The 12,332-nt window shown below is 35.8% G+C and overlaps 1 protein-coding gene and 1 long non-coding RNA gene across 3 annotated transcripts in view; both read right to left on the bottom strand.

Moving 5' to 3' along the window:
- Positions 1-2,758: 2,758 nt before the first annotated feature.
- Positions 2,759-4,280, bottom strand: LOC114309911 (F-box/FBD/LRR-repeat protein At1g13570). Its single transcript, XM_082872511.1, has 4 exons — positions 3,978-4,280; positions 3,287-3,385; positions 3,149-3,178; positions 2,759-3,085 (listed from the first exon to the last, which is right to left on the bottom strand). Exons 1-4 carry the CDS (start codon positions 4,278-4,280, stop codon positions 2,759-2,761), a joined length of 759 nt encoding a protein of 252 aa, XP_082728637.1.
- A 928-nt stretch (positions 4,281-5,208) lies between these two features.
- LOC114271786 (uncharacterized) overlaps positions 5,209-12,332 on the bottom strand; it is a 192,054-nt gene continuing 184,930 nt past the window's right edge. For both annotated transcript variants that reach the window (XR_014330896.1, XR_014330895.1), the window contains one exon: positions 5,209-5,249. This is a non-coding gene — a long non-coding RNA (uncharacterized LOC114271786). The remainder of the gene's footprint in view (positions 5,250-12,332) is intronic.

Here is a 12,332-nt window from a genome sequence, read left to right as displayed (position 1 = left end):
CAAGTGTTAACTTGGAAAGCTGTAAGCCTATAGGGCATTTGCTTTTGTTGTTAACATGTAATACTTTTGTAAGAACTACTCAAATTAATGGAAAGATGGTTGGTTTCTTTGTATCAATGCATGTCTAAAGAGATGGGTTTTATGTATTTTTGTGAGGGCGTTACAACAAACCTCTCCCTTTCTCCCCTCAGCGTGTGACCTCCATAGTACAAGCCCCCTTTGTCAAACCTTAGCTGCCGCTGCCCCTCTTTGAAACCAATAACCACGATCGCGAAGGAGAATGAGAGAGCGAGAGAGACATCACGTAGAAGCAGAAGACAAGGGATGTGATGGGGCTATGGGGAGGGGTTGAGGGTGGCAGAGAAGAGTTGGGGAGAGATGAGGGTGAAAGAGAGGAGTTGGGGCAAGTCACGAGGAAGGATTTCCACGAGCTAGTGGTGGTGGATGTGGATGGATTCAAGATTATCACTACTATGAGTGTGAAATTATGTTTAGGAGGACAAATACTTATAATTTTTAATTATTTTAAATTTTGTATTATAATATATGATATTTTACAAATTTTTGGGGATGCGGTCACGCACACCAACACTCCCCTAGATCCCTCATTGTGGGGATGGGGGTAAGGTTAAGGTTTAGGAGGTTGGAAATGGGGATAAAGTTGGAATTTCATATTTGGTAAAAATTGTAATAGACAAAAATGAAGGGGGGAAAGGGTCCAAAAAAATAGGAAAGGTAGGAGATATTAGAAGCACTCTTATGTATACAACACCAAAGATTATGTTTGTACCCGATCTACCCTCCAAAACCCCATCCAATTGGGACTAGACAAACATATGTTTTTTAATATATATATATATATATATATATAAGATTTCCCATAAAACATCAATATGCATTCTCCTGCCTTTTAAATTCATCAGTAGGGTTACTTCCAAGTAGCTGATCCCACTTGATTGGGAACGACACAAGGCTTAGTAGGTTACTTCTTTGTCACACGCAAAAAATTCTTTGATTCAAATAATCAAGTCAAAAAAATTGTACTAGTAACGGATATCCTATTTTTGTATTCAGCTACAAATTCTTGAAAATCTTCAGAATGATGAATTCTCAAATCAAAGGTTTGACTAAAATGTGACAACAGACAATGAAAGCTTAGGTTGAATCTTTTTCCATGATCCAAACACAACTTTAAAAGGGTGTTGATAAAAGGGGGTGCTGATCATCTGGTGCTCAATGTGTATGCCTAAATCATTTAGGGTTTTAACCTTTTTACAGAATGGCATCAAATTAATATTACAGAAACTAATCAAATATTATAACTGAGTCCTTCAATGAAACAATATAAGATTTCAACCATCATACTAAGAAAATAACACAATTCGTCGCAGCAAAAAAAGAAAAAAGAAAAATCAAATGGAAATATTTTTGGTCGCTTACTTGGGTTTCTTCAACATCCTAACCCCTACTACTTCCAAACTCTGTTAGCAGTTTTCTAAACAGACAAGAATACGCAACGTGACCATTTAGTGGGGTGTTTGGGATTTGTTTTTTATTTTTCATTTTTTAAAAGGTTAATTTGTTTAGAAAGATTTTATAAAAAGTATACTTTTCGTAAGTGAAAATTAATGTGAAATTTTCCTTTTTCTAATTCATGACAAATAGTTTAGTAATTTTCTTGACTTTTTAGAGTTAAAAATTAATCTTTTAAGGTTGTTCCCAAACATACTTTCTAAATTTTGTCCTAAAAATATTTATATTCTATATTTAGGTGTTTAGCATTGATTTTTGAATAAATTACATTCATGTTTGAAAAAAATACAATCGCTCCTACATTTTTTATATAATTACCCTCACATTCCTTTTAATCATAGAAGGACTGAAAGGGATAGACTAATGGTAGGTAAAAAAAGAGAGTTGAAACTTCATTCTATCCTAGGTCATCAAACAAATCAAGATTGTTTAGCATTTGACAATCGAACATCAAGTTTGAACAGAACTTGAACACAAAAAAATGAAAAAAGTCATCTTCTACTCCACCACCACCCCAACCCCCTCCATTTCCTACCCCTTGATACCCCCATCTCCTTCAGAAATATTTGCATTGATTCATGTCAAACAAAAAACCAATGAAAGTAATTTATTATTTAAAAAACACTACTGTCCTATCATTCTTGTTGAATTTTCTGTGTGTTACTTTTGTTTGCAAATCAATTGCCACTGCCAAAATGCAAAAGATTTGCAGGAACCCAAGACGTCATTCATTTGTAAATAAAACACTTCAACTATACCACTTCTAAATTGTGCTTTTTCATTCAGATTTCATAGATGGCGAACATTGTCTAAAATTAGATAAAATTTTCATTGTGATTTCCACTCACCTGATTCATGGCAATGTTGTACATTACCCTAAACTTTAAAAACAGGGGAAATATAATCCAAACAAGTAGAAAGGTGCAATAACTAAGGATAATTTAAGAGGAAAATAAAAATGTGTGAAGTGTGTATATCAGCGTCATTTGCAAGTTCCATTGTACCTTGAATGGGGAAGAGGTAATGGGATTGGAGGGAAAATTGATGCATACATCATTGTACTATCTATTACCAAAAATATCAACCAAATTTCATAAGTTTAAATGTTGAAGATTCATTTTTCAAAAATGGAGAGCATTGTTTTTTTTTTTCCCTAGATGTTCCACTTTCCCATAGTGAGTCTCATTAGCAGTTGTTACTTAACAGAGAATGAATACCAAAAAGATCATCTTTCTGTGTCACTCAAACCAAAGCTAGTAAAAAAGGACACAAACCATTTGCTAAACTTAATCTTCAGGGGTTCATTTTCATTGCGACTTCCATCTGGATCATTGTATGTGATTTTTGCTTTTGGTGAGGAGCGCCAAAATCTTGTCAACTCTTTCAAAATCCTCAATCCTTTGTCAGCAACTTTCTCCAAGTCAGGCTCAATAAGCATTGTTTCCAGCATAGGGGATTTGGCTAATAGAAGCTTAATAAACTCCAATTCAAACCTTGTTCCAGATAGATTTCGGATCTCCACTTCTCGAAGTTGATTTAAAGAGACATCTGACTAGTCTTGAATTTCTAAAAGTTCTAGAACATGATCAATAGCAGTAGTTTCATGGGTACAAACCTGGAAAGAAGAAAGCAAAATTGTCTCAGCCTAAAGATTCAAAATATACACTATATATAAACACAGGAAATAATAAAATATGTCATTACTTTTTTCCAAATTTGGGGAGCTTCTGATTAAGCAAAGAACAATAGAAACCTCATTGACTTCCCCAAAACAAATAGCATACAAATCGATAATTTTAAGGTGGCTCAGAGTAATTGGAATCCTCTTTGGTACCCCACCTGCAGCCATGTACTAAAGAAAGAAAAAAAAAATTAGAGAAACATCAGTTACTTAAGCTAACCCCACGGCCAAAAAAAAAAAACATGGTTTACTAATCTTCCATGAACATAATAATAGTCTAATTCCAAAAACTGAATGGCGGGTAGACTATCAAAAAACAAGACCATATTAGATGTTTCTCCTTCCTTGAGTGTTTCCTCGTTTGTGTGCACTTTCAAACCGATTGAAACTTTCGCAAGATGAGGGGTATTTTTAAAACAAATAGAACGAACATGGCTTTCGTAGAATAAGAATATAAGATTAGGAACGTAAATTTCAAGGCAATCTAAACTGCTGCAGTCTTCAAGTGTCAGTTCTTCAAGAAGTGGGCAACTGGAGATTAAACTTGAAAATATGTTGGCAGTAATGGCAACTTTGCAAAGCTCCAGGCGAAGGAGACTCCTAAACCCTTAAAATTTTTCAGGTGGAGGCTTAAACATACTAGAACGGAGAGTCAAATCCTTAAGTTGAAGAATGAAAATAGTGATGATGGCAATTTATAAGGTTCACCCATCCGAATGTGAAGGTTGAATTCCTGGATACCATTGTTTGAAACAAAAAGTACCAACTGGTCGATCTCAGAACAACCTTCAAGTCCAGATAAAGAAAGAGTGAACCTGAGTATTGGTCCACGGTGGAGCAGCAGAACTTGATAAATAGTCATCACAAGTTTATTCTTCTGATTTTTGATCAATTCTCTGCAGAACTTATCATCAAATAAAAGTTGGGGAAGTCTGGCCCACATATACCTCAATTTCCTTGACAAAATACTAGTCCTCACCGCATCTTGTAATGGCAAAGACATCAAGATTGTTTCTTTTACATTGTCTGGAAGATGAGTGATTATGTCTGAAGTTGGCCCACACATTTTCTTTATGTTTCCAACTATTCTATCAATCAGCAAACATAACCAAATCAAAGTATCAGCTCCCCTGTGTAGTTAATGTCTGTTATTCCATTTCCTGGCACAAAATAAAAGAACAATAAGGAATGGCCCAGTATCATATCTCTTGTCATTAGTTATAGAAAGAAACAGAAAACATCAAAGTATCAACTCCTCAGGGCAGTGGTTTTTATCTTTTAAAATGCATTTTTATATTTAGGAATAGGAATGTCAATGGGGAGCAAGAGGGCGGATATTAATTCTCCATCCCCATTTCCCTATTATAAATTTTTTCCATTCCCTATCCTCCATCACTACTAAAATAAGCATTTTAAGTGATTACTACAAGAAGTCACAAAAAATAGAAATACAATCGCAAAAGACCTTTTGCGATGAGCCATGCGATGAAAAATGAGGGATGCGAATGTGGGGGTGGCAAATACTTTTTGCGACTGCAAAAAGCAGTCGCAAACTATTTGCGACCGCCTAACCAACTTATAACGATTGATGTTTTGCCATCGCAAAAAACTATAAAAAAATGCCTACAATGTATTAGCGACCATCTTGTTACCGTCGTAAATAATTTTCAATGACATTTTATAAATAGTACAAAAATAACTTTTTAGTGACAAATATTTTGAGACAAATCTACCAAATAAGGTCCCACTGAAAACAATAGCACCAAACCATTTATTTGAGACAAATCTAGCAAAACAAAGAAAGTGGGAACAAGCAAGTCAATATTTTCCAGGTTTATGTACACAGAGTAGTAACATATGCTTGCTAAATCAAGAACCAAATACCTGACATTAAACACATCAAAACATACATTTTGAAAAACTATTAGTGTGTCAAATCAAAACTAAAAAATGTGCAAAATCAGTAGGATTAGAACATTTAAGCCTTGTGTGTGCTTTTCTTGACTCTTAAGTGTTCATCAATTGCGAAGCTAACCTGTATACACCAAAGACAACATAAATTTTCTATAACACCACTAGTACTACCAAGAGGGCAATAAATTTTCTATCTTTTCTCACAGATGCCACAATTATCAGCAACAACACCAACTATCCTCCAACAAACAATGGCAACACCCAGAACATAACATATTCTTAAACAGTCAGGTAACTAATTTCTCAAGCGTATGATTCACATTTTTCAATAGTAGTACCTGCATAGTTGTCACTTCTTTCAAGCAAATATTCCAATATTTTATCACAATGCCCAAGTGCATATCAAAAATGAAAAAAATATCTAGTGCATATGCATAACAACTCCAAACTAACATTTTTGGTAGGAGCATTACTAGTAATTTATTCATCAAAGTGGTTTAACTAAAAAGGTTCAGATAAGTCAGGATCTGCTAAGAAAAAATCAACAACCCAACACCTGAGTCACATGCATATGAAATGCATCCACTTGCCCACCCACCAAGCATCCAATGTACTAAAATGCATGAATTTCAACCTAGGTTTATCCATCTAAAAATTACAAGAAGGCTGTTATTTACAAATTGCAATTAATTATTATAACCCAGTACAAAGCACTTTGGACATAATGCACAAAAACTACTTTGGGACAAACAATAATATATTTACAATAATGATTTGGAAATAGATACCCAGATCCCAAACTTGAAACCTTATGTTGTTATATTGCATTGTTTCCACATTAAATCCAATTGTAGCATCAAATATATACACATAAATTAATTCAGTGAAACAACTATGGATGCCCTGACTTTTGAAGTCTTTGCCAATTGAGACAAAAGGGTTTAGACTCTTCACATGCAAAAATACAGATTAAAAAAAAAAATTAATACTTCATGACAAGTCAACATCATAAGAGATGGTCAAAAAGTAATTGTGACTTTATATACTTTCTTTTCTTACGTTGTGTTTGGTTGGGAGATTTAGGAAGAGATTTGGAAAGGAAAAGGGAAAATGTAGGTGAAATGTGAATAAAATATACCTACATTTCACATAGTTTCACACACATTTTCTCTTTCCTTTTCCAAATCCCTTCCTAAATCCCCTAACCAAACACAGCGTTAAGTTCTTATTTATTTTGGGTAGTCATGATTTAGACACTTTTATGCTTTTTCTAAGAGATGTCAATTTCTACTTTGACATATATAGTAATTTATTATATATGCAACAACCAACACCAAATTAGATTATGGACTGCTCAAAATTTGTTCGAATAGTGGCATACTTGTTCATCTTTTTTTTGAAGCTTGTTGCCCACTAGATGCATCCGGCACCTACAATATGTTAGTTTAACGTGTTAATAATTTCCATATGTATATATACAAATTTGATCAAACGTAAAATTCATCAATTTGTAAGTATTGCACCTCTCTCGAGCTCTTACTCCCAACCACACCCTGTGACCCTAAGAACAAAACATGTGCCGGTAGGTTCTCGATCGTTGTAGCGAACCTAGACTCAATGTCTTGTGTCACACATTGTGTGATCTCATCAATAAATGAAGGGGCTGCTGATGATAGGGATGGGCCGCTACCACAAAATTGTTGAAGAAAATGAGCAATTGAGTATTTATGAAGACTAAAAGCTCAAAATAATAATATCATAATCAACCACATTTCACAAAGCTCAATAAAAACTAATAAACACAAATAACATATAAGTACAACTAAAAAGCAAAATAATAAACAACACATATGCAAAAGGAATGAGGAGAGAGAGGAAAAGGGAACCCACAACAGTAGAAGAATTTTGGGGAGGAAAAGTCATGCAATGCAGTCTTATATATAAAATTTAAACTTTGGAAATTAAGTTTAAGTAGCACACAAACTTAGGCAGCAAAATCGATGTGTTCTTACATTTTCTTTTCTTTAGTATTGTAAAACTTTTAGGCAATTTGCAAGAATAACATTTAAACCATAAGCAAAAGAGAAAATGAACAAGAAGATATCCGGCACTGATATGACCAGAGAAAACTGATAAAAATAAAATAAGATAGTCAAAAGAAGGGAGCTAGAAATAAAACAAGAGCAATGCTACAATCACACCCATCAAAGCAACCCCCTATTACCAATTACTAACTGATTAATGAATTAATTAATTAAAATTAGATAGTCCCTTCACTGAAACAATTCTCTGCTTTACGTAATGGTTCTTGTGTTCAATAATTGAATATCAATTTAATACATTAATTTATGTACTAGACTAAAAAGAAGTAATAACAGTGGTGCCACAAGCCAGTGGTGTTTGAAGTATAAGATAGATATCTACAATCTACTATAACTCTCAAAAGAATCAAAACCAAAATCAATGTTCACTTTGATGCGTTTGATATGAATTTTTCAACCAAAATCATCTACATGCCATACACATTTACTTTCTCACCCCAAGGCCAATATTCACCTTCTTCTAGTTTTCATGTTGTACATTCTATAAATTAGATATGAATTTTTTATCCAAAAAATATTTTCTCTATATCTATCAAGTGTTATTCAAGAATGGAAAAAACGAAGCATGAGCATCAACAACTAAAATTACCTCTTATCAATTGTATAACTCTGAAGCAATAGGAGGGAAAAAACAGAGCATGAGCATCAACAAACTTGGGTGATCAATTATTGCAATCCCAATTAGAATTCAACATACATAATCAAACAGAACAGTTCAAAGAACAGAAATGATGACATCACTTAACATACAAAATATTGTTTTTTTAGTCATAGGCCATTATATATCGCTGTTAGGATTTTTATCCTAATTGTTTGTTGCTTTGCAACTTGTTTTGGCAAATCCCGTGACAAACAATGTTTCACTTTGTTTCTTCTTGTATTGGATTTTTTATTATCTTTGTCGGCTATAGTTTTTTCTTTTCTTGTTTGTCAACTTGTGACAATTTGGTGATCTAGCATGTGCATCGTCTTCTTGATTTTGTAAATTGAAAGATGCAGATTGTGTGGCTCGAAGATTCATGGGCTTGTGTGATTTTGCTTGACCTTGTGGCTCAAGCATGGGAGAAAGTTTTGTTTTTTTAATTTCAGAAGTCAATTTTTATGGATGGTTTGTTGGCTAATCTTGTTAACAATCTTTGAAGACAAGCATGTGCGAGAATGATGACTTTTCCAGCCCAAAAGGGAGGTTGTTTGTCTGGAAAAACGTGGAACAAACATGGAGATTTTCAGCAGCAAAAAGTCTGCAAAAGCTGCTGGCTAGCATGCTTCATCGCGCCTGCGGACTTCACCATTGCTCCCGCGACCAAGCCGCGACCAAATCAGCTCCCAGAAGTTTTGTCTGCATCCCGTGAAGATTGGTCACGCTTGCGACCCCCATGACCACGGCCGCGAGCATGATGTGAGCACCATTGATGGTCCTTGGCCTAGGCCTATTTAAGGCGTGCTTAGCTGATTTATTTTGTATCCCTCACACTTGTTTCTGAGTACTCTCCCCCAAACTCTTCTAAGTATTTTTATCTTTTGAGAGATCATTTTTATGAGTAAGATACATTTTGGTTAATGTAAAATGTAAATTGTAAAATGTAAACTACCACCCACCTACCACCTCTTTCACCCACTCATTCTCTCTCTCCTATTTCTACTTTCCAACCAACCATTTTTTTTTTTAATATTTCAACCCACTCTTTCACCCCGTGCTTTGAGCAGTGATTGATTTTTTTTTTTATTTTTTATTTTCCTCTTCTTTTTTAAAACAAACATCATCATCTCATTTTTTAAAACCACTCTCTACGCACTAACATCTTAATATTCTTTCTTTCTTCTGTTTTTTATTTTTCTTTCCCTTTCACATGCCCCAAGATATTTCCCTTTAAAAAAAAAAAAAAAAAACAACCCCAACACAATTTACAAATTTGCACAACCACCCATATTTTATTCATCTTAGGGATCCACCCCGATCACAATCTTACACAAAAAAAAAAAAAAAAAAACAAAACAAAACAAACCAAACAACCACATCCACAGGCGGGATTTTCCCTTCTCTACTCTGCCGCCGGTCTCTTTTTCTTGCCTCCGTCTTGGACGGCCCTTGACGGTGTTGCCTCCGTGTTTCCTAGACCACCAAGCACGTTGCCTCCTCCCTGCTCCTCCACTACAGCATATGGCGGACCTCCAAATCGGAACATCACGGTGGCCTTCTGTTTCAGCTCCTTATTTTCCGCCTTTAGCACACTTATCTCTGCTCGCGCATCCTTATACATGCGCTGGAGCAGAGCCAGTTGGGCGTTTAACTACTGCACCTCATTTGTTCTACTCTGCAGCCGGTGCGACAAGTTTGTGACCGCGGTCATGGTCTCCACGCATGACTTCAATGTATACTGATTGGCCTCAATATCCGTTTGCACCGCCATTTTTTGCTCCACCGACCGCATCGGAAAGTTCAACGGAGCAAAACCAGAGGTGTTTGGTTGAGGTTCACTGGCCACCGCACCAGTTATTTCTCTTGTGGACTCGTTCAGTTCTGGAAAGAGCGTGAGCAGACCCCGGGAAGAGGAGGCCATGTTCTGGGTAGCTGGACGGGAAGAAGAGCAGGCCATGTTATGGGTTGCTGAGTGTTTCAGAGAAGGGTTGGTTACAGAATGTGTTACAGAGTGTTACAGAGTTTCTCTCTCTGCAAAGCAGACTTTTTTTTTCAGAAGTTTTTCTTCGCAAGTTGTTTGTCTTCGCCTCAGCCTCAGCCTCCGTCTTATAGCCAAGGCAGACACGCGCATCATGCGCCGCTCGGCGCTCGACGACAAACATGGCACGCCTTTTGATGGCACACCTTTTTATGGATTGGACACGCCTTTTGATGGCACGCTTTTTGAAAGATTGGGCACACCTTTTGAGGGCACGACTTTTGAGGGCTCGATATCTATATCCATGTATATCTTTTGGGCAGCCTATATACACACTCATACAGTGTCTTCTACAACGGTCCGACATGACCCCATAAACTGTCCCGACATTGATTCCGGTCAGCTTTTACATCGGTCCGACATGACCCCATAAACTGTCCCGACATTGATTCCGGTCAGCTTCTACTACGGTCCGACATGACCCCATAAACTGTCCCGGTCAGCTTTTACATCGGTCCGACATGACCCCATAAACTGTCCCGACATTGATTCCGGTCAGCTTTTACATCGGTCCGACATGACCCCATAAACTGTCCCGACATTGATTCCGGTCAGCTTCTACTACGGTCCGACATGACCCCATAAACTGTCCCGACATTGATTCCGGTTAGCTCCTACAACGGTCTGACACAACCATACAGTGTCTTCACCAACGGTTCGACACGACCATACAGTGTCTCCTATCCTATTTTATTTTCTTTTATCAATTTACTTTCCTGTTTTGTTACTCTCTCCAAACTCAAGTTGGCTAGTACCTATCCTCCTTGAGTTTGAGGGGGGCTGTTAATGTAAAATGTAAATTGTAAAATGTAAACTACCACCCACCTACCACCTCCACTACCACCCACTCCACCTACCACCTCCACTACCACCTACACCTACTAACACCCTCTCTTCTATATATAGGAATTGTAAACATTGTAAATACACATCAATTAATACATATCAATCAATAATATACATCAATTTATTTTTACAATTTTTGTAAAGAGATTTTGTTAAGTGTTTAAAGAGTGAACTTTGCAGTGAGGATTACTTGTAATACTCTCATGTGCTTGATGATTCATTAGCGTCTAAGAACCTCAAAGCTAATCATCAAGCTGCACAAGTCCTTCACACCTTTCAACTGTGAACCTTCTTGGTGGATTCCAAGATTGTAGATTTCAGTTGATTCTGAAATCATTGGCGTCGTGGCGATTTAACAACCATTGCGGAGATCCAGTGAAGAAAGAAGTGTTACTTATAGGTTGAGCAAACGCGTGTCCCCGGGGTAGCCTTTGTAAGATATCTTTTGTACTCTTTTCTTTTATAGTGGATTGTTCGCCTGACTGAGAGCCCGTGATTTTTTTTATCATAAGTTGGTGGATTCTAATTGTGATTTTTCCATGTAAAAAATATTTTGTGTCATGGTAGATTTATTTTCTCTTACTCTCTCTTTTATATACATTAATCATGGTTGTATAATTTTTAATTTGGATTACCTAAATCGACAATCACTCATCACAGGACAAATCTAGATTATCAAATGGATTTTTCAATAGAACTAGAATTTTCAATCACAAATTTCAAGAGAATTTAATTTAATAATGAAAAGCCAACCTCCCATTCTACAAAAGATTAATCCAACCAGCAGAATAACAATGGTGAAGAATCGAAATACAACATATATTTTTTAAATTTTATGAAATACTAAGTAGCATCAAGCATAATTGATCTCAAAGATATACTTGTAAAATCAAGGAGTAACATGATTATCATCCAAAACTCATGGTCGGCATCTTCAAGTAAAAACACATAAAAAATTAATCACAAAACCAATTAAGTTAATACTAGACATTCTTCAACAATTGGCAATTTTAACCGTCCAAAAATCAAGGAGTAACATGATTATCATGCAAAACTTCAAAATCTTCTCTGGTTTAGTTTTCAAATTGAAAAAAATTCGAAAAACTAAAAACTAGATTGGTGAAACTAAATGAAAATTTCACCAAAAAAAAAAAAGGAACTCGAGCTAACAAAATTGCTTATGCCGTTACACAATACAAACTGGCATCAAAATATAATACAATTTCAAGGCCCAATTCAGACACATTTTTCAAAAATTAAGATTTCAAATCGAAAATTTCAGACCTTCATATATATATACATCATCCCCTCTCTCTCTCATGAAAAAGTAACAGAGAATAAGGCCTTTTCGAGAAATGAGTCGAATGTCCATTCACAAAAAACTTTAGATCGATCAATACGAACAAAATATATATATATATATATATTAAAGAATTTACATCAAGAATGATAACAATTAAGACTTGGATAGTTCAGTTTGTACCTGTACGTGGACGAGAAAGGAATGAGTTGAACCAGAGCTTCCTTATATGATATACGTGTGTGGTGAGAGAGAGATAGAGATAGAGAGAGAGAGAG

This window comes from Camellia sinensis, chromosome 5, assembly GCF_055761805.1.
Source record: "Camellia sinensis isolate YWXY chromosome 5, ASM5576180v1, whole genome shotgun sequence".
NCBI classification, from domain to species: Eukaryota; Viridiplantae; Streptophyta; class Magnoliopsida; order Ericales; family Theaceae; genus Camellia; species Camellia sinensis.
Note: the sequence above shows the minus strand (reverse complement) of the source record. Positions and strands in the feature narration are given on the sequence as shown.

What these genes read in the sequence shown, in the direction of transcription:
- LOC114309911 (XM_082872511.1), bottom strand. Translation starts at nt 4,280, where the DNA reads ATGTGTGGGCCAACTTCAGACATAATCACTCATCTTCCAGACAATGTA. An exon ending in GTTCTGAGATCGACCAGTTG is followed by an intron (nt 3,386 to 3,977) that starts GTACTTTTTGTT and finishes TTCTTTCTTTAG; the next exon opens with TACATGGCTGCAGGTGGGGT. An exon ending in GTTTTGGGGAAGTCAATGAG is followed by an intron (nt 3,179 to 3,286) that starts GTTTCTATTGTT and finishes TTGAATCTTTAG; the next exon opens with GCTGAGACAATTTTGCTTTC.